At 39.5% G+C, this 22,360-nt stretch overlaps 1 protein-coding gene across 1 annotated transcript; it reads left to right on the plus strand.

The window, feature by feature from the left end:
• Positions 1-4,698: 4,698 nt before the first annotated feature.
• Positions 4,699-5,413, plus strand: LOC147638483 (large ribosomal subunit protein uL15x-like). The gene has a single exon (XM_086798391.1). It carries the CDS (start codon positions 4,821-4,823, stop codon positions 5,253-5,255), a length of 435 nt encoding a protein of 144 aa, XP_086654517.1. The 5' UTR covers positions 4,699-4,820; the 3' UTR covers positions 5,256-5,413.
• The last annotated feature ends 16,947 nt before the right edge of the window (positions 5,414-22,360 follow it).

Below are 22,360 nucleotides of genomic sequence, written 5' to 3' on the forward strand. Positions count from 1 at the left end.
CAGTGAAATGCTATTTTAAAAAATGATTATATATAATACTAATAATCCATAACATAGCAAAATAAAATAAAAACACACCAATTTAAAAAAATATAAAATAAAGTTATGTGTGTGTGTGTATAAAGAATTTATGTATACATACATCCATACATACATACATACATATATATATATATGTATGTATGTATAAAGAATTTATGTATAAAATTATGTGTGTGTGTGTGTATAAAGAATTTATGTATACATACATCCATACACACACACACACACACACACACACACACACATATATATATAACCTTACAGGATAGCAAATTTTGTGCTCCTTTATAGAGTAGAACTAGATTCAGTGCTTAAATCACTCCTTCAGCAGATATTGCTAAGTTTGCATTTCTTAGTTCTCTGCATGATGTTGATTTTGAAGAGACTCAAGAAGATCCAAATTGGGTGAAAACCATGCAAGATGAAATTCATTAGCAAGAAACTAATTGGTACTAAGTGGGTTTTCAAAGTTAAGAGAAAGGTAAATGGATCAGTTGACAGATTTAAGGCCAGACTTGTTGGCAAAAAGGTTATGCCCAATAGATTGATTATGATGGAACTTTTACTCCCACTTCTTGTATGGCCCCACTATCTGATATGCTATTACTTTGGCAGCCCATCATGGATGGAAAGTGCACCAGCTGGATATCAAAACAACGTTCTTGAATGGTGACTTGCAAAAATTATGTGAGTCAACTAGTTGGATTTGCCCAAACTTGTCAAGAACACAAGCTTTGCAAGCTTAATAAAGCTTTACATGGTTTGAAACAAGCTCCCAGAGCTTAGTACCAGAAGATTTGACCAAGTTGGCCATGAACACAAGTGTTGCAAGCTTAATAAAGCTTTACATGGTTTGAAACAAGCTCCCAGAGCTTAGTACCAGATGATTCATGCATTTTTGACTAGATAAGGATTTCAAAAACAGTCCTACTTTATATGTAAAAAAGAACAAGCATGATTTGCTTATTGTCATTCTCTATGTCTCTATGTAGATGACACATTGGTGACATGCACCAATGAGGATTTCATTATAGTAGTCTTGCCTCAAATTTTGAAATTTCATATCTTTAGTCTTTTGCACTACCAGTTAGCTGTGTAAGATGATAGTATAGTCATTAAAGCAGCAAAGCGCATCAAGGCACTACTAAAAAGGTTCAATATGGATAGTTGTAAACCAATCTCTACACCGATAGAACCTAGTTTAAAACTTAGTTTACAAGATGTTGGTAAACCATTTGACACATAACCACTTATGATCAAGTAATTGGATCCCTAATCTATTTGTGCAACTCACGGTCGGACATCTAGTACGGTGTGTCACAACTTCCAAAGTTTGTGCATTTGCCCAAATACTAAGCATTGATAGGCAATTAAATGTATCTTTCAATACTTGCAAGGCATTCAAGATCTTGAATTGTTTTATGCCAGGGTGGTGATTTACAACTACAGGCCTTCAGTGATTCCGATTAGGTAGGTCATTATGATACACGACGACACTCCACATACTACTTCTTTCTTGGCAATTTGTCCATATCTTGGCTAAGCAAGAAAAAACCAATTGTGACAACCTTGTCACGTGAAGCTAAATACAAAGCACCATTCACTATGATAGTTGAATGTGTATGGTTGAGAAGATTGATGGAGAATCTTTGTGTCCAGAAACCCCTATTCTCACTAATAGTCAGAGCGCAATGCCAGTTACTAAGAATCATGTCTTTCATGCCAGGACTAAGCACATTAAAGTATATTACCACTATGTCAGAGAGAGATTCCATGCAGAAGAGATCAATCTCATCTATTATAATACATATGATAATGTGGCAGATCTTTTCACTAAAGCCTTATCATGTGAAAAGATTAAGACTTTCTGCAAAGCTTTGGGCCTCTTCTCTTTTAGAGACTGATCTACAATATTTGTAAACCTAACATTTGTACTATAGGGGGGTTTGTTAGATATTTAGTAGTACTACACTATGAGGTCATGTACTTATGCCATTGGCACTTTTGTCCCACACTGGGTTTTTCCCCATGGGCATCCAAGTGTGAACATGCAGCTTAGGTTTAGCTAGTATATAAGCAACCTTATCCTTAGTTTAGGGTTGCTATTCATTTTTTTAACTTCATTATACCTTGAGATATTGCTTCAAGTGAACTTGTCTTCTACACTTTATCTCTCTAACTTGTGTTCTCTTTAATATGTGAACATTGAGTGAGTGAGTATTTGAAGCTTTGCTTCCATCAAAGCTAACAACTAAAGTCCATTGTGTGCAAGTGCACTAAAGGTAACAATGTTGTATGCACTCTCTCTCTCCCTTGTGTGCAACTTTGAGTGAGTGAGTGAGTATTTGCAGCTTTTCTCTCCCTTGTGTTCTCTTTAATTGTGAACATTGAGTGAGTGAGTGTTTGTAGCTTTTCGTCCATCAAAGCTCTCTCTCCCTTGTATTCTCTTTAAGCTACGAACATTGAGTGAGTTCTTGCAGCTTTGCTTCCATCAAAGCTAACAACTACAAAGCATTTGAAGTCCATTAACGAGGTGTGCAAGTGCACTGAAGGCAACCATGTTGTATACACAAGATATTTAAACTACCTAATGGAGCCCAAATACATGAAGTTCGGATGTGATGTAAGAGACATGCATGAATACATGCAACATCTTATGTGGGGAAGTGACAAAGGCTCGATCATGTGTACAAAAGATGTATGTTGCAAGTCAATGTCTTAAAGGAGCAACTTACCCTCTTGTGCACTGAGGTGTTAAATATTAAAGTCACTTTGATTAGGCTAAAGGCTATAATGACCAGAATGAGTCACAAGGTAGATCGTCTAACATCGCCTAGCACATAAGATGCTATACATACTTCTCTATTTTGGCTTTTGGCACTTTGTATTGGGATGCAAACTTCTTTAGTCATATTTATGTACTTGACCCATCATTAAGTAGTAGGATAGACTTTCACAATTTTATACACAAGAGTTTTGTATAACCTTTTTGTATGTGTGGTTGTGGGTCTATTTCTTTTGTGTCAGTGTTTACTAATTTGTTGTTTCAATTTCGGAAGAATCATGTTTGATATTATACTCATGTTGGACATGCAGGAGCGTAACGTTCCAGGCCAACATTTGTAAAATTGCTTTTGAAACAAGCATTATATAACTTGGTTTTCTATAGCCACCCCTTTGGTGTGTCCCTTTACCTCACACGTATACTATATGAATGTTTACACATTTTGTTATATATGTTCATTGTTCTCTATTTTATTTAAGGATTTTACCATTGGTTTTGATACCTTTATGATGAAACTCATTGATGAGGCCATTCAGCTGTATGGGGTTGTTTCTCATGACATTGAGTATGGTGTCTACTTATTTAGAAAGGAGTTAATTTTTGGGAATGTTAGTGACCATGAGACCCGTGTCACCTCTTTTGAGGGGTACTCGATTCCATATGTTTGGATTTGACATAGCTCATACATGAGTTTTGGGTTTTGTCTTGCATTTTATATAGCGCATGTCACACCTTTGACAAAGTCTTCTTCTGTTTACATAGCTCATACACGAGTTTTGGGTTTTGTCTTGCATTTTATATAGCACATGTCACACCTTTGACAAAGTCTTCTTGTGTTTGTGAGATAAGGTTAATGCATCCTTATTAATGTGAGTCCTTATTCGCTATTTAACCTCTCCTTAGGATTTTTTTAAATATCTCAAATGAAAAAGACAAACATAAAACAAAAACCATAGTTATTTTTTAATATTAATGATGAGAATCCCCATGGATTCAATTTTGTAATATTAATGATGAGAATCCCCATGGATTCAATTTTGTAAAAAGTCACAGCAAAAGCGATGATCTGTGAGGATTTTTTGGATGAAAGGTTTGGATGTAGGTGGCTATCAAAGCACACAACATAGTTGCTTATAAGGCCTTGCAATGCCTCTTCTTTACGCTATCATAAACAAGTCGATAAGCAACTCGACAAGGATACACAATCTTTGGTTGAACATGGGTCCAAATACAAATTGATAAGACTCTTTTAAGGAAAAAAAACCTTACCAAAGAGGTTTTTCTTTGGTTGTTTTTTCCCTTAAATAGTTAAGGAATCCAAATCAACCAGTTTTATAATCGCATTGGCAATTAGAATTGGTCCTTTCACAAGTTAGAACATTGATTACTTAGCTCTTTTGTTTGTTTATAAGGCAAAGATCATGTCATGAGCTAGGTTTGAAGAAGATGCTCTTTATCATTATTTTTGCTAGAAGATGATGTTGAAACGCACAGGTTTTTGTGAAATAGTGTGTTTGTGTTAAGTTCACAATTGTATTAGAGAAATTCTTTCTTTCATAATTGTGCATGCATATGCTATGTACATGTGCATTCTACATGCATGTGCATGTTCTCTCTGTCTGTGTGTGTTTTATGTGCGTGTGCATATGTTCTATGTACATGTGTGTGTAATAGATGCAAACCATGCTTTACACCGGTCACCAATCCACCCGGCCAAAGGCGGGTCTAGGCCACTTGTAGCATACAATTCATACACAAGTAGCTAAATTACAAAGAAGGGCTAGCATACAATTCATGCACAAGTAGCTAAATTATCAAAGGACAAAGCAAGGGCTTGTAACGAAAGCCCTGGACAAACGTCCGGGCGGGCAAGTTTGAAAGGGGTTGTGAAAAGTTAGGGTTTTTATTCGCTCTTTTCTCTAACTCTCTCCTTTGCTCACTTTCTTTTTGTGTGTTGCTAGGGTTTCGTGCGTGCAGGAGGAAGCGAAGCGCTATGACGACCCGCTTCAAGAAGAACAGGAAGAAGAGGGGCCATGTGAGCGCTGGCCATGGAAGGATAGGCAAGCACAGGAAGCATCCGGGAGGGCGAGGAAACGCTGGAGGCATGCATCATCACCGCATCCTCTTCGACAAGTACCATCCGGGCTACTTCGGCAAGGTCGGCATGCGCTACTTCCACAAGACCATGAACAAGTTCCACTGCCCCATCGTCAACGTGGACCGCCTCTTCTCCCTCTTGCCGGAAACGGCAAAGTCTGCAGATGAGGGCAAGGCCGCCTTGCTCGATGTTACTCAGTATGGCTTCTTCAAGGTCCTCGGCAAAGGTGACCCTCCTGCCACCCCCCTTGTCGTCAAGGCCAAGTTCTTCTCCAAGCTAGCTGAGAAGAAGATCAAGGAAGCTGGAGGTGCTGTTGTCCTCACTGCTTAGCATAGTAGGTCTGCTTCTTTATACCGCTGATACAGTTGGTTTTTATCGTTTAAGGTGCACCTCAGTGGTCTTATTTTTGTCAGAAGGTTTTGATCCATTGTAACCTCTGCTTATTTTGAATGGAACTATGTTTTTGAGAATGAATTTATTTTACATAATGGATCTGAGCTAGTGCTGTGCTTTAAAGTAGTTACTGTCACGGCTTTTTTTTGGGGACTCAGAGCAGTTTTGTTTTGTTTAATTTGAGATGAGATTTTGCATGCACATGCATATTCCTAGAAGGGTGCTACATAAAAGTAGGGCAAACATGGCCTACCATTCTCAACTGGGCCAAAAGGGGTGCAGTTGAGAAGCCTTGTCACCTAGTATTACCGGCCACAGGTTCAAGTTGCATGCATGCAGAAATAGGGAGTAGGCCCCACTCAGCATAGCTGTTTTCCTGACTTTCTACTGGCTTTACTCTTAAGGTACACTGTATGTGGGAAGGTCCCCTGTTCTCATGCCATGACAGTGGCCCTAATATGAGAATCACGGAAGCCGTTGAGAATATTACTCAACTTTGCCTATGGGAAGGTGCTGTAAGTAATTTCATGCTGTGAGCTTGTCTGTAAGAAAGCTGGGTGCCTTCTTTATCAGTAGAAGTGGGGCCTGTTACTACAGTCAACGTGTCTGTTGTAGAAAAGGATTTGATCTGGTGGCCGCTCTCTGAGTCCTGTTTATTACACTTAGCTGCCATCCCATGGGGTTGCTGATTTTTAATGTGTATAGTAGACTTGATATATTATCAGATGGTCAAAAGTCAGCACTTAATAGTGAAGATTAGCCTTGTTTTGCTCCTCTGATATGGTTCTTCATGTCATCGGAATAGTTCTCCATGTCTGCTTTACGTCATCGGTATAGTTCTTCATTTCTGCTCTATTTCATTGGGTGCATACGGGAGAAAAGGACAGTCAGTGTAAGCTATCAACATGACTTAAATTTGTGAAGCAGAACGTAGTCTGGTAAATTGGGCCTATACAAGCATTGGATCTTGGAGTGGTATATGCATTGGTATAACTCTTTAAACTGTCGTGTTACAAATCCATGAATGGGCTTGTCTCCTTAGGTTTCAGATCAAGGGAGAGTCTTGAGAGTATATTGGAAAGAATGCAATTCGATTTTGATAGTGGCTTGGAACTGTTTTTGACAGCAACAAACAAATAAATAAGAAAAACGTTAAACACAAGCTCTCAAGGCTATTTGCAATGTTGATCAGAAGGGGTGGTCTTCTTGATGTGTTATTTGTAATGTGTTAATCACTGGCAGTTAGCGCGGACAAGTTCATCTTGTGCTAATGTCCAAGTATAAACCTTCTAGTGGTGTGTCTGGATGCTTTTGTCTAGTGCGTGTATAAAGCTCAATATGTTTGATGATTGGGGACTAATAGAGATTGGGTAGTTAAAGGTGCAAAAGCTCTAGCATTTTTGCATCTTCGTATTACTGATTTTCATCAATGTCACTAATGAGGCATGGACAAGCTTATAAAAGTCACAAAGCTTATAAAAAAAGGTAGAAGTTATCATATTGACATTTATTCATGTTCAACCATGGCATGCAATATGGACTACCAAATTTTGTAAAAAATTTGAGATAGTCAAAAGTTTTTGTATTACACTCCGTTGTTTTTTGTTGCTACCGTACAAGGTTGTGAAATCATGTGCATTGCAATTGGTAGGCATTTCATGTTTAAATTGTGTTGGCATGGTGGTACTCAATTTTTGCAGCAGTTGCCATCACTATGGAAAAGGAGTCTCCACATAACCAACAAAACCACGATGATGAGGAATGGTGTGTGGACCTTTCAAAGTATTTAAATAATGATGAATTGCCAAAGCAGCATCAAGCTATGAACAAACCCAACACATCTAAGTTTTTATATCGTAAAGTAGAAACATAAGAATTAGATATTTCTAGAGGAAGAAATCATAAAAACCCTTTAGTGAACTTGGTATAGATTCAACTCAGGAATTTGAACATGAAAAGTGTATGTTCAAGTCAAGAGCTTACCTTAGCCTTGTTGAAGCATGTGTCATTGGGTCTTGCCTTTGAGCCGCAAATGTAATTTGTTGATGTGGGTGCGCTAGCTCGTCCATCGCATCCTCGCTCCATAGTCACATTGGAAATCTCCTTTGCTAATGGGGCGAAGGGAAGAGCTCTCTATGCCTAGATAGACCATGTTCTCGCGTCACCCAAGTCAGTGGTGAAGCTATTGCTGCCAAGGTAAGGTAGAAAAGTGTGGTCCAACTTAAAAATGGTTAGACCTCAATTAATAGTCTTTATATATTCCAACATCATCTTACAAAAGTTAAGTGTTTGTTTGAGTGGGTAAGATGGCAAAACGCCTTACGGTAGGTCGAGCGGGTGAAACCATGTTAATCTATGCAGTGGTTAACATAACTCCCTCCCTAATGGTGACAACATTCTCGCATAACGCAAGTCGGTGGTGAAGCTATTGCCAAGGTGGAAAGTTCGAAGACGATCCGCAATCGGATGCAGGGCAAAGTGGTGGGAAGCTTTGGATAGCCTTGATGGTAGGCAGCTTGTCGAGGCGGCATGGAAAGTGATAGGTGATATAGAGGTTCTTCATGTGAAACCTCTGTTGGTTGTGGAAGTTATGTGGACCCTTCAATATGAGGTGGTTGGTAGAAGCGGTTTACACCTTATGATTGGCGAAATGAGTGCCATGACCACCATGGAATGATTTGCATGTGTGGATGGCCTCTAGATCTTCATGGAACATGAAAGTATAGTCAGATCTCACATCATGATGTTGAGAGATGCGGCTTCTGTGTGGTGAAAAAATTGGGGCCAGGGTGAGGTTGCGTTGGCGCTGAAGTGGAGTTGAAGTAGAGGTCCTTGGAGGTACTTGTAAGGTTGAGAGACGATGGGTCATACCATGAGCCACCATGGTTCTCCCATACAGAGATGTACCTGGAGAGTTGGCATTAACAAGGTTAGTTCAGGTGCATGTGTTAGTGTGTGCTGTGAGATGCGAGAAGTGAAAAAATTATGATGTTCGTCGTGAAATATGCATGCGACGTGCATGGGCAAGGGACAACAGGTGTGCTCGTGTGGGTGCACTTCTCCAACACAGAGACTTCCCCACCTCAACCGCTTTCTTCGGCTCTCTTTTTACTTTCTTTGATATTCCTTTTCTTGGGGAGTCAAGATTATGACATTGGGTGAGACATGGCTATGCACAACTACAATGGAGTTGGGCGGCTTCTATGGCTCGAGGGATTTGGCATTGTTGTGCCTATGGGGGATAGAGGTGGCGCGAATCAATGGGTGGTGTGGTCAAAGATGAGGCAACGGAATGTTCCTATTGATTGTAGAAAGGTCTAGGCAATGGGTCGTACCATGGTCCAGGCTTGTGCCTACCATGGCCTCCCATCTAGAAATGTACTTGGAGGGTTGTCGACAATGAGACTCACTGCAAGTTCGTGCTTATGTGTCTATTTTATGCAGCGCCAGTGGAAAAATTACAAGTGGCGTGCATGGGCATTGGCCAAAGGTGGGTCCATGTAGAAGCTTCTTTTGGTGAAAACTCCAACACTGCTTTCTTCGACACTTTATATCCTACTTTCTTTGACATTTACACATGGTTTGAGATAGGGAATTGGTTGTTGATGGGAATGAGGCTGGCACATAGCAAGTGCGAATGAGGTTGGGTTGTCATTGAGAATGAAAGAATTTAGGACACCTGGTCTAGCGACTGTATTAGTAAACCTCGAACTATGGGTGGCTTGCCGATCATGGCTGAATGGATCCGGGTGCTTCTTGAGCCTCTTTTTGAAACATTGGTGGCTATTCGGCCCACTTTCTTGAAGCATGACGATGCCGATGGAAAGAAGGGAAGCATTAGAGAGCTTCCATGGTGGCTTGAGGGTGAAATCCAAGTGTGCCATGTGCCCGATGGAGGGCTACTAGCCCATGTGAGTGTGTAGACGCCGAAATTGTGATTCATGGATAGAAAGAGGGCTGAGCTAAGCAAGAATGAGACTCAATGAAGAAGATAAGACAAGGCAATTGGACCGAAGGCCAAGCATGTACAGAGTTGGATTGGGGCGTAAATGCTATATACAAGAATGAGATCTAATGTTGAAGTGCTATGAGAAGGTGTGGTTGAGACCATTAGGTATGATCGGTGGAAGACATGGGTACGTGGATGGGTGTTGGATGGACCACAAGGTAGGAAGGACTAGCTAGGTCTAAGTTCCCAAGTGCTAGTAGTAGAAGGATGTGGCATCGTATGCGGACGAAGATTCCATATGGGTAATGAATTAAGTCCTTAGTTTTCGGTAAGTGCATGGTCGTTATGTGGGCAGTGCCATGTTAGTGCTTAGTGTATGTGGTGTGGTGTAGGTAGTGGGCATGTTTGGAACGGGTTTTGGACTATCCAAGTCTTGGACTTTTCGAGAGGCTACTTGCAAACAAACCCAGTTGTACCGCCTCTACCCTCTGTGGGGAGCACTCTACCCACTCAGTGAGGAGTAGTAAAAGGAGGGTGAAGTAATTGCCCACGCTTAGTGATTTGTTGGGAAGACGAGAACGTCGACGTTGCATTGATTGTCGCTTGCTAGAATACTGGCTTTTTTGATAGCGGTCGGATGTGGTCTTCTTCTTGTCGGCGGTGGCTTCTTGCTGGTGGCGATGAGTTTTATCTTGTTACTAGCATCGGTGTTGGCATACTGGGTGGTTGCTTGTAGTCATACTACCCGACTTTGGGGTTGGTGTGTTGGTGTCTCGATCTTCTTATACGAGACAACTTGCACCATTATTGATGGCATGGAGGTAGTCTTCAGCTTTGCCAGCAAGGTTTAGGATCTCCATAATAGTTTGAGGGGACATGGCGAGGCGAGAGTAATGTTTACTGTTAGAGGTTACCTGAGTTGGGTGTTTGTACGTGAAAGATGAGGCTTGGGATGGTGATAGGTTTGGGGTGCCCTCATCCACCAAGGAACGATAACCATTCTATAGGGGAGCTCAAGCGTTGCAGTCCTCCTTGGCCAAGTTGAGGGCATCGATCCATCCCCTCTTGAGGATGATGCTCTCTTTCAATGTACCTATGGCATGGTCAATGTACATATGGCGGTGGTCTCTTAAAACTTGCATGATGTAGGTTTAGTTCCAATATAAAATTTTGATGGTCATGGATTGGGACTTGTTTACCATGGTAATGGTTATTGTGGATGGTGTAAGGGGTGGGTGGCCTAGTGAGGTCCACACCTCCAAGAAAAAACGTTGTGGCTATGACCACAATGTCTACCAAGGTGGGCCATGGAGCTAGATGGTCTTTTTGGGAAAACTCCAACTCCAGGCGAGCTAGTTCCATCATTAGTTCTATTTACATAAACATGGAAGTGATTTTGGCACCATTCAGTCGTGCAAATCTTGTCCCAAGCTTATGTGGAACATTGTCAATGTTTTCCTCAATGTGAATCCAATCCTTAGAGTCGGCAGGCTTTGGGAGGGACTCATATTCTTGGTCCTCATCTTCACCATCCAACATCTTGTTTACAAGCTCTATAGATATCAATCAATGTAGTGTGAGCTTTTGCGTCTATCATCCGAACCACTTTCAATGGTCAGGGCATCGTTGCCCTTAAACAACTAATCATGTGTTGCATTTCCACGTGCTCTTGGAGCTTTTCTTCTTTTGGATCTCTAGCTTCAGTCCTTTAGCCTTTTCAGGGGCTATTGCCTTTTAGGCTTGTGCCGAGGCTCTTGGGTTACTAGCTTCTATTGGAAAAACACAACACCTCAAGCTATGGCTATAGAAGCTTGTGGGGGGCTAATGCAAAACTCTAAAATAAGATGGATGTTGCCTAAGTACACACATAATGATGAGAAAAGAAACTAATTAAGCTTTAGAATCAAGTTCAGTTAGGTTACAAGATTGAGACTTGTACTCATAGAAAGTCTTGAGAGCTTGCTTGATTTGATTACTTGAAAGTGACCCCTTTTATATGAGGTGGGTACATCTTGGCTTTGTTAGCTCATGTGGGATAATTCCTACTTGCTCATGTGACAGCTTGCTAGACTTACACTCGCTCCTTACCTTGTGCTCCATGGCACTGTATCTCTCAACACCGACGGCATATTCTTAGGGTACTGTGAGGTGGTTGGATGGTTACAACTCCAATACCCTGCCAAGGTGTATAATTTGCTACTCTCAGGTGGTAAGGTTTGATTACAACATGCCATCACCCCCCTTAGTGCCAACATAGCTACTTAAGATGGTAAGGTGTGGTGAAAATAATAGAAATGAGATGAGATAAGTGTTTACTCATATAGTGACCCCTTTTACAACATGTAAGCTAAAATATAGGCTTGGGTAGTGAGGTTTATTGATATAGCTCTTAGAAGAGTCTATCATTGGGAATCTCCATGTAGTTGGCTTCTTGGTTCTTGAATCTACATTCCTCTTCTTTTTGTCGGCTTCTTGCAATGGTCATACTTTGGCTTGTGCTTGAGTCTACATTCGCTTTGGCAATGTCCCATCTTTCCACAATGAAAGCATTTCTTTGTTGTTTTGTTGAAGAGTGCATGTTGGACAGTTATGCTTCCTTGCTTTAGCTCTTTTTCTTCTTCAAGAAGAGAGGAGACACATCCTTCAAAGGTTAGTTCTGGCAAATTTTTTGGTGTAGTCACTGATGCATTATAATCCTTTAGCATGCTTTTTAAGAGAATGGCTAATGTATCTTATCTCCTATCTTGGCATCTATGCTATCTAGTTGTGTCATTATACTTTTCATCTTGCTAACAAATTGTGCTAGTGACTCACTAGAATTCATTTCTAGCCCATAGAATTCAATTTTGAGATGATTTTTTTTAATTTTTTGCTTTATCTCTAAAGAATGAGTGTAACTCTTCCCATGCATCTTGGAATTATCCATGTGATCAATGTGGTGAATGAGATTAGGCCCCAAATGCAACCTAATAAGTGACAATGCTTCTTCATCTGTCTCTACTCACTCATCAGTTTTGTTATTAGGTACATCTTCCTTAGCCATCTTCCATAGCTTTTTATGCGTTAATAGATACTTCATTTATGTAGCCTAGATGTGAAAACCTTCCCTATTAAACTTCTCATCATGACTTGTTGTGTTTGTTACCATTTTGAGGTGGTCTTACTAGAGAACTACTCTTGACAATGTCTATGCCTCTTACAAGATTTGGCATGCAAAATAGGTCTTCGATTTGGCATGAAAAATAGGGCTTCGATTTGCAATGATTTTCTTCAAACTTGATGCAATAAGAGAAGTGCACAATGCAAGTATAACAAGATTTTTTGTTAAAAATTTTGTGATGTTGAAAATGCTAATGCAAGATTAGTAATGCTTAGTAGATAGATCTAATCCTAAAAGTTCTCGAAGATGTGATATATATATATTTTTGGCTTCCTGGACCTTTCCAACACACCCAAAGTGCAATGTGATATGCTTTGATGCTTGGCACACCCAAATACACCCTCACTTTTTAAGTTTTTACCTTAATTAAGCTTGATTGTTACTAATTTTAGTTTAATAAGCTTAATTACCTGCGTAATGTAGTGATTAATAAAGCTGTGAGGTGGAGACCAAAATTGAGCTGATCAATGGGGCTAATCAAGGAGGAAATGTGATAGAGACTTTGAACTTGATTGCTAGGAAAGGACTAAGCTAGAGATTTAGCTCTCCATGCCTAAATGATGGTACTTTGAAGCAAAAATTGTTGATTGGTTTTTCAGTTGTAGAGTCATGAGGACCAGTGCTTTAAATACCTTGAGATTTGGGTTGTGAGTTTCTTAGATGATAAGGAAGAAGTCCCTAAGAGCTTATAGCTCAAGTTTACCACATAGGGAGAATGATAACTTTCTAACTTCATTAGATTTTTGCAGACCTACTACCAGCGATTTCACATGAATTGGGCTAAGAGACTTATCATGGGGGGTCTCCTAGAGATGAGAAAGCTTGCCCTAAAGTGGCTTGACTAATGGTGAAAAGGGTGGGGAGAATGAAGCTCAATAAATTTGGGCCACAAGGGGAGTGAATGGATATGATTGTGATTAGTGAGCTTAATGATGAGATTAGTGATAATGAAGTGCTAATGAGGTTGACAAAGATAAACTAAGCTAAAAGTTGAGAGAATCATGAGGAGAGGGGAGGCTCTGATACCATGTTGGAAAAACATATAGCTTCGAGCTTGATATTTTTGCTATGAAGGTGATGAAAAGTTAAGGTGGGATGAAAAGGGATTAGCCATCATTGTATTAGAATTAGGGGATGAATTTATCCATCACATTGCATCACAATATACATCTAAGGGTGTTTGGATGAGCTAGAGAAATTACTTAGGGAAAAACAATAAGGTTAAAAATATAATTCTTTGGCTTAGACATCAAAGATAATGAATCTCTTTCAACTCATCTCAACAAAATGAAGAGTATAGCACAACAATTGGCTAGCATTGGGGCACCCATAGAAGAAGAGGATGCCATAGCCATATTGTTAAAAAGCATGACACTAGAGGAGTATAGCCCCTTGGTGACTACCCCCTAGAATCTCCTAGATCTAACCATTGCAGGAGTGAAAGTAGCACTCATAGAAAGAAGAGAATAAAATTTGAGAAAAAGTAGTTGAAGCTACATCAAGTGAGGAGAAAACATTCTTATCAAGAGAACCATGATCGAGAACTAGAGAAGGATCAAGGACAAAGATGACCTACCACTGATGTGGAAAGGTAATCACATGGCAAAGGATTGTTGGCACAAGAAACATGTTGAAGAAGCAAATATCATGAAGACAATGGCGAGGCTTCCAAAGATGGAAGCAACCCAAAGACGATTGTTCTAAGCTTGAGAGGCATGGCTTCTCACCCCTAGCTATGACCCCATCCTCTCGTGTGTGTAAAGTATCAAGTCAAAGCCAATATTATACTAGGGTAAGCTAAGATAGACCACTCTAGCATATGACTAGGAGTGCATGTCCCATGTATCATATTAGGTGATATACCCTCATCACATTGAGGGTCTATCACCTAATATAGATTACTCTAGCATATGTTTAGGAGTGTAGGAGACCCTGATCACATTGAGGGGGAAAATGTGTGAGGGTACAACAAGAGTAGAGCAAGGGGGATAGCATGCACATTAGAAATGAAGAAAGACTAAGAGTCCTAACTCAAAGGTTGATTTGTATGGTTACTTGTAAGAGGTGAGGTCAATGGTCAAAAGGTAGCACATGGAAAAAGCACAAGGAGGCACACGTAGTGTGATTTATTGACACACGGATGGCACAAGGTTGCACATAGCTTGTGATTTGGGAGCTCCATGAGAACTATAAAAGGATGCACTTGGATAAAATCCAATGCAAGCTAATTATACTATTTGTTTATATTCTTGTTGTGTCATCTTGCTATCTTTCGCTAATCTCAATTAGCACTTAGACTATGTCTAAACCATGTTTTTAGTATGCTTTGATCTAGCATGAGCTTGATCCAATGTTGATTTTCAACTTTCCCTCTTCTATTTCTTACTTCTCAGACTACTTAACTATTTCTATAAGCACTTTTATAAGCCTTTCTTATACAAGTGTAAATTTATAAAATTCTAATATTCCTAAAAGAGAATTTTGACATCCTATTATGTTTTGGACACAACCTAAAAATCTTTCTATCAATAAGTATAGGTTCTTCAAATTTCTTCTTGATGATTAATGATTGTTTCCCCCTAGTAAGATTGCCAAATGTGGATGACTGTCATGTTCAAATAAAAACTTGAATAAGCTATGATAAGAAACCTTTTGAATTTGAGGGTCTTTGTTGTTGGCACTTCCACCAATAGCACCTTGCCTTTTCTGGGGAAGGTATTATTTACCTATTTTACCTCAACTTTAGGGACTCTTAGGGTAACTCATTTTTTTGGGTATATCCGAGTTGGTGTGTTTCCTTCGTAGAAACCAGATTAGTGCGTTTCCTTCGTAGAAACCAAATTAGTGCGTTTCCTTCATAGAAACCTTGAGCATGAAGTAGATTTTTGCTATCAGATCTTAGAGCAATCGTAATCCACGAAGCTAATGACTTCTTATGACTTTTAGCTCTAGTGAATGTGGTAGCTCATTGAGATTTAGGAAACCATAACCATGTGCTACCTCAAAACTATTCTTAATCTTCAAGTAGTTTCTGTAGCACCAATGCTGAAGTGTTGGTTGGCTACTTTGATGATACTCTTTCTTGGACTACGTGTGCAATGCTTCTATGTGCATTAATGATACTCTTTCTTAGAATACTTGTATAGTGCTTGCTCGTGCATTGATGTTGATGGCCTTTTGGGAATCCAAACTTTAGGTTAACCATAACAGTAGCCTAATGTTCACTTTCATTCCTTTGAGGACCCATTGTTATGAAGCTTTCTTGGGTTGCAATGGAATGCACACTTTTGGCAAGGATTGGATTGGTTTCTATAGGGTCGTTGATGTAAGGGTCTCCTTGATAGAGGATTCTCTTCATAAGATTGTAATATTGGGTTTAATAAGATTCTTGGAAGAAGTGGTTGTTGATAATGAAGCTTTTACAAGATTTTAAATAAAGATATGATATAAGAAACTTCTTGTTGACTGGTGGTTTTCACTGTTTTTAGAGGTTGCTTTGTATAGCATTCTTTAGATGGAATTGAGCATAATGAACTTTTTCTTGCATTATTTAGATGGGATTGAGCATAATGAAGTTTTGGTTCTTAGAAATATCTCTTTAACAAGAAGGATATCCAAAGACAAGGATAACTCTTTTGAAGGGGACTTTGTGATATTGGGTTTGGCCAATGGCCATCTTTTCAAAGCCAATAGATGGTACATTAGGATTTTGGTCCATTCCCATCCAAGGAGTAGAGGTGAACTATCTCATCCACCAGGACATATATTCTACATTCCACAAAGTTAGTTCCCACCACAAATACACATTGCTCAAAATAACCAATGCTACATTGGTGTGTAGCACCACCCATGATGAATGGAATATAACCATGTGTTAGTTTTGACACACGTTTCCCTAATGACTTCCAAGTATCAAACGTGTGTTAGTTTTGACACGAGTTTCCCTAATGACTTCCAAGTATCAAGCCTCATTACATTTCATGTTTTCAATACATGGGTGTTTGTTTCACTTCCACATCTTTATGGGTAGGAAAACCTAGCCATATTCTGGGTTCCTTTCTTTTGGTCATCAAAGGGTCATGAGTTTTAGAAGTTGGATATTCTGTTATACTCAAAATGTTGACTAACCATTGGGATATATTTCTTGTGTGATAAGAACTCTCAATTTGTTCATCATAAACCCCAAAGGATTAGTTTTATCAGCTAGGACATTTGTGCATATATTCTATGGAGGACGGGTCTAGTAATTAGTACCTACCTTGGGCATTATATCAATTATTCCCAATAATATATCTAGTTTTCACAAAATTTTGGCTCTCAGGAAGTGGAAAACACATAATAGGTTCATAACTTGCCTTTTAGTATTGATGAATGTGCCTTGATGTGTGTGTGTGTGTGTGAGAGAGAGAGAGAGAGAGAGAGAGAGAGAGAGAGAGAGAGAGAGAGAGAGAGGACATTGATAGAAGTCCACAATCCATGTAACCCTAATGAGATGTTCAACTCGTGTTTATATATGGGTTTTCCATTTGATTTAATCAATAGCACACTCTTTATGGACACGTTTGCCATTTGTGTTAAAATATTAGTTTGAGCAGTAATGCAAATCTAATTGTACTATTTCACAAAATCAAGTCCCATGATATATAATATGTATGTAGGCAAAAACATATGTATAGGTGTATACATGCACTTACACATATGGGATGAACCATGAATTGGCTAGGTGTAGGGAGCCATTTATATGCCTAATATATATACACTTTTTTTCTTGACCCAAGGTACCAAAAGAACCCTAAATTATGGTATAAAATTATCCCAGATAAGGGCTCCTTAAGGGACACAAAACATGGGCACTAGACAAGGGCTCCTTTAGGGATACAAAACATGGGCACTAGACAAGGGCTCCTTCAGGGATACAAAACATGGGCACCATCCCCTATATGAATGGGCATCAAACGATCCCAAACTAGCCGGCTATGTGTTGTTGCTAATTACTGTAATGTGGCTAAAGCTATATATTTTGTGTAGCTTGAGAAAAAGTTGTAATCCAATAATTGCACCATGATCCTTGTGTGTGTGGTGTGTTTACATTGTGTGTTTACACTGTGTGCTTACACTCTATGTTTACATTGTGTGTTTACACGATAAATTAGACTCTCTAGCTTTAGCCAAATCTTCCCATAGATGGCAATCTACCATCAATTATCAAATTAGCATTCAGTGTCCAAACTAACATGACAAGTGTCTAGTGTGCTCAAACATGGCATCATAAAATGGGCCTTAGATAAATGAGATATACGGATCACAAAAGCACACATTACTTAGGGTGGAGCATTGATTTACAACATAAACGCCTACCTATTTGGTTGGTATTTTTTAATGTGTTGTTTCTTTTCTCTTCTCAATTTGCCCCAAGTTACATATGTAGAACCTTCGCTAGAGGATTGTTCCATGTCACCTTTGACACACCTATTGGTTTTGAACTCAATCACATAGCCATATAGGGATATTTTCCTAGCTCTTTGGTGCTCCAAATGATGCGAATGTTCTTGTATAGTATAACCCATTTGTATGGATGTATGTAAAATTAACAAGGAGTCATCAATACACAAATAACAAGTCTAGTGAGTGACAAAAGATGAACATATCTTTGCAATCTTACCTTGGAATGAGAGTCTGGTTTTCCCCAATACATTTACAAGAGCTTGAGTGAAATCTTTTGCATATACCTTAAATTCCTCATGATCTTCACAATTGGTGTGACATTTGCAACTTTATTATAATACCTAGGCAAACTTTGGCATGTTTTTTCATGTCCACATGACCAGCAAGCATGGCAACCCCTATATATAAGGGTGTTTTTGCCCTTGGCAAGACATCTTAGCATTCCCTTACACACATATCTTTAACATATGGTAGATACAATTGTGAGATGCAGCCCTCAACAAGTCCCAAATCAGCGTTTACAAAGCAAAATGCAGTTCATCCTTAGAGCTTGTGTGAAGGAAAACACACATCATCAAGCTGTCCACAACAGGTGCTACAATAGACAGCCATCATTTAGCCCAAGTTCATATGTTCCCTTGAGCAGCTAGGAACTATGGTAGTGAAAGGAGTCAATAGACAAGGGATTGTTACTCCTCTTTTCATACTTTATGTGCTGTGTCAGGGAAACTAGTTGTAAGTATGCTTGCTTTTAGTGCAATATAACCAACCTCACCATGGTACCCTTAAGCATCTTTGATAGCTTTTATCAATTGAAAAGTTTTTTCTATATGCTAGTTAGCATTTAAATTATTTTTTTCATGCCTACTGCTAATTAATAGAATAAAAATGCATATTATCTAGGATACAGCTTTTCGGTTTACCGTACATTTATATACTTAACTCCAAGATTTGTGAATTTCAATTTTCCCCATTCATCCCAATTCTTTTTAAAAGATCTTCTCCCAAAAAAGGAAATCTTTTTTATGGTTACATTATGTAAGCATATTCAATGTGCAATCACAATCTTGATATCCATTAAAAAAATTGGGATATGTTCATCATTTTTTGATTGTGATTGTGCAATCACAATCATCTTGATATCCATTAAAAAAATTGGGATATGTTCATCATTTTTTGGCTTCTACTGGGAGAGAATTTGATCGCAAGTTATAATTTCACACCGTCAAAATCCGTGATATCTTCTTCTTATCCTTATCTTTGTGATGTTGGCTTGCACCTTGCTTTCTACTTACCTTTATAGAGGGTTCTTCTTGAACCAACTCTTCAAATTATTCTTCAGAACAAGTAGCTTTCTCACATGTGCACGTGTGTTATTAATATAGATAGGATGGGAGGAACATCACGCTTATGACATTCTAGGTTTTACATCTATTTTGGTGAAATTACATGCTTTCTTATTAGAAGCACTTCTACACATGCTTGAGAGAAGTTAGTTCAAGGGTTAGGTTCAGTAAAGGCTTCACTTCTAAAATTAAATCCAAATCATTAACAATGTTTCTTCCTTTTTGTTTCATGTTTAGTAGTGTGAGCCTTGAGAAAGGTTTTGCATTTTTTTTAAGTGCCATATATTTTTGTCAGCTTTTGGTAATTAGTTGTGCCTCTTAATCATAACCCACCAAACAGTTGACAACCACAGGGAGCTGCTATTGAGCTTTGTTTAGTTGCAGCCATCAATATGTAGAAAATGTGCAAGTCTCTCAAGCTCTTGTGGTCATATGTTGTAACATGCGACTGTTGCCAAGGCCAAAGACATTTTGATTCTTCAATGCCAGCCACTTTTGTGGCTGGCATTGCCGAGGCTCAGGGCTTCAATGCCAGCCACAAGTGTGGTTGAAGACATTTTCTAGCAAGTTTAGTGTGTTGCCATGAGAGAGGGAGGGAGGAGGGCTGTGTGTGTGGGGGGTCGGGTTGGGGGGGGGGACATTTTTGAGTTCTATGTAGATCACAAGGCACTCTTGTATTTGGTAAAAAGGGAGGGGGGTGGTCTTTTTCTTATCGTGAAGGAGTAGTGAAATAATACAAAGATTCCTTTCCATGTTAGGGAATGTTTTTGAGTTCTATGTAGATTACAAGGCACTCCTGTATTTGGTAAAAAGGGAGGGAGGTGGTCTTTTCCTTATCATGAAGGAGTAGGAAAATAATGCGAAGATTCCTTTCCATGATGGAAGAGGACATCGAACAAGAGCCCCTTTCCTCTAGGGAAAGGATGATTTGTTGCCATATATATAGGCAGTGATGTGTGTGAACACACTTAGGACCGTCGGGCCACTTTTTTCCTCTTTAGGAGGTTTTTTTCCCCCGGCTTGTATATACGCCCATTCTTCTAGGGCTAACTTATCTTTTGTACATTGACACAATCTAATACACGATGTGTTGTGTGCATTCTTGCTTCTTCTTCTCCAAGCTTTGTGTGCTTTCCTGCAACCCTAATTCCAACAATTGGTATCAGAGCAGGCATCGGCTCCCAGGGCTACGCCGCTAGCACCCTCCGACTCACGTTCTCCGATTGAGGTGAGCTTTGACGAGCGCTTGCAGGTCCCTATACTTTGTAGATAAGCCCGTAGGGCCATGCGTTCTCAGAAATTGCATCTGAGGTCGTTTCGGGCTCTGTTTTTGCATTTCAAGTTCTGCACAGGTGTTTTGGTCATTTTGTGCAGAAATTTCAACAGTGCAGTTTTTTGCAAAACAAGAATACGTATTCTATTGTGGACCGTGCTACATAGCACGAGTTGTTTTCTGTTCAGTCTTTGCTTCATTACAGGTAGCTTTTGCATCAGTTTCAGTCAGTGGCCATGGCTGATAACAGCAATGATGTATTTCACATGTTGTCTGCTGATGACAAATTGGATGGAGATAGCAACTACCCACTTTGGGCATACATGATGCAGCATGTTTTGGTTGCAAAAGGAGTGTGGAACATTGTGCAGCGTATGGATGTACATCGAGGTTCTGTGGATGTAGGATCTGTTGAGAATGTTGCAGGTTCTAGCAGCTCTACTGTTGCTGCTGTTTTACCCACTGCTGAACAAGCTCATTGGGATGGTAAAGATGCGCAGGCTCATGCCTTGATTGCACTTTCTATCAAACGTAACATCACCCCACATATTCGTTCAGCTAAAATAGCAAAACAGGCTTGGGATATTCTAGCTGGTTTTTTGTATGCAGGTCATAACGAGGCGAAAATCTCTTACCTGCGTAAAGAGCTAGAATCGAAGATTATGCAGGAAGATGATGACATGAATGTTTTTCTTGCTGAGATTAAAGATCTCAAGGAACATTTGATTTCTACAGGTGAGATTATTCCTGATCATTCTCTTATGCAAATTGTTCTTGATGCTTTACCTGAGTCATATCAGACTTTTGCTTCCACATGGAGACTTGTTAAATACTGAGGACAGACCTGCTGATGTTGTCAAGTATGATACTTTAGTCAACAAGCTCTTGTAAGAAGCGCAGTTCAGGCAAAACAGGGCTAGGCAGCGTGCAATTGATCAGGCATTTGTTGCTGCCCAGCAGAGAAGAAGTGGTAAGGCAACCCCTTCCACTGTTTCTTCTCCTATTAGTAGGTCTGCAACTTCTTCTCCTTCCACAGGTAGCAACAATAGGTCTGAGAAGGCTCTTGATAAAGGCAAGAAAAAAATGAGGTGCAACTATTGTAAGGTAACTGATCATGTCATTAAGAATTGCCCTAAGCTAAAGGCTAAAGAGGCAAAGAAGAAAGAGTCAAATGCAGCCACAATAGCGGATGCTTCTACAAATGCAGATTCTGCAAATGTTGTGCAGGGTACAGAATGGGCGTTTAGCGTGTATTGCCAGTATGACCCATCTGTACATGATGCATGTTTGGCAGTTTCTGTTGACTCTCATGTATGGTATTTTGACAGTGGTGCTACAAAGCACATTACCTCGCATCGTGATATGTTCACCTGTCTTGAGACTGTCCCTAATGGGAATACTGTCACATGTGCCAATAATGCTTCTTACCCAGTGAAGGGCATTGATAAAATTATGCTTACTGTTGCAAATGGCAACGCTTTCACACTTTCAGATGCTTTGTATGTGCCAGGGATAAAGAAGAATCTATTGTCTGTCTCTGCGCTTGCTAGACTTGGACTTGTAGTCAAATTTCTGGATGACAGATGTACTGTTCATGATTTGACTTCTGGTGATACGATTATTGTATCTGGCACCTTGTTTCGTGGGCTGTATAGGCTCAATTCTTATGATGACAAGTGTGTGGAAGATTTAGCAAATGCAGTTTTTGATGAAAAGGTAATTTCAGATGCAAAACTATGGCATGCTCATTTTGGTCATCTGAACTTTGCTAGTTTGCTGCGTTTGCAAAAATTTGATATGGTTGCTTCATTGCCCCTCTTGAGGCACCATTAAGATATGTTTGTGAAGGCTGTATTTTGGGCAAAATGC

Source organism: Cibotium barometz, chromosome 5 (genome assembly GCF_041138505.1).
Source record: "Cibotium barometz isolate CiBa-2024 chromosome 5, ASM4113850v1, whole genome shotgun sequence".
NCBI lineage: Eukaryota > Viridiplantae > Streptophyta > Polypodiopsida > Cyatheales > Cibotiaceae > Cibotium > Cibotium barometz.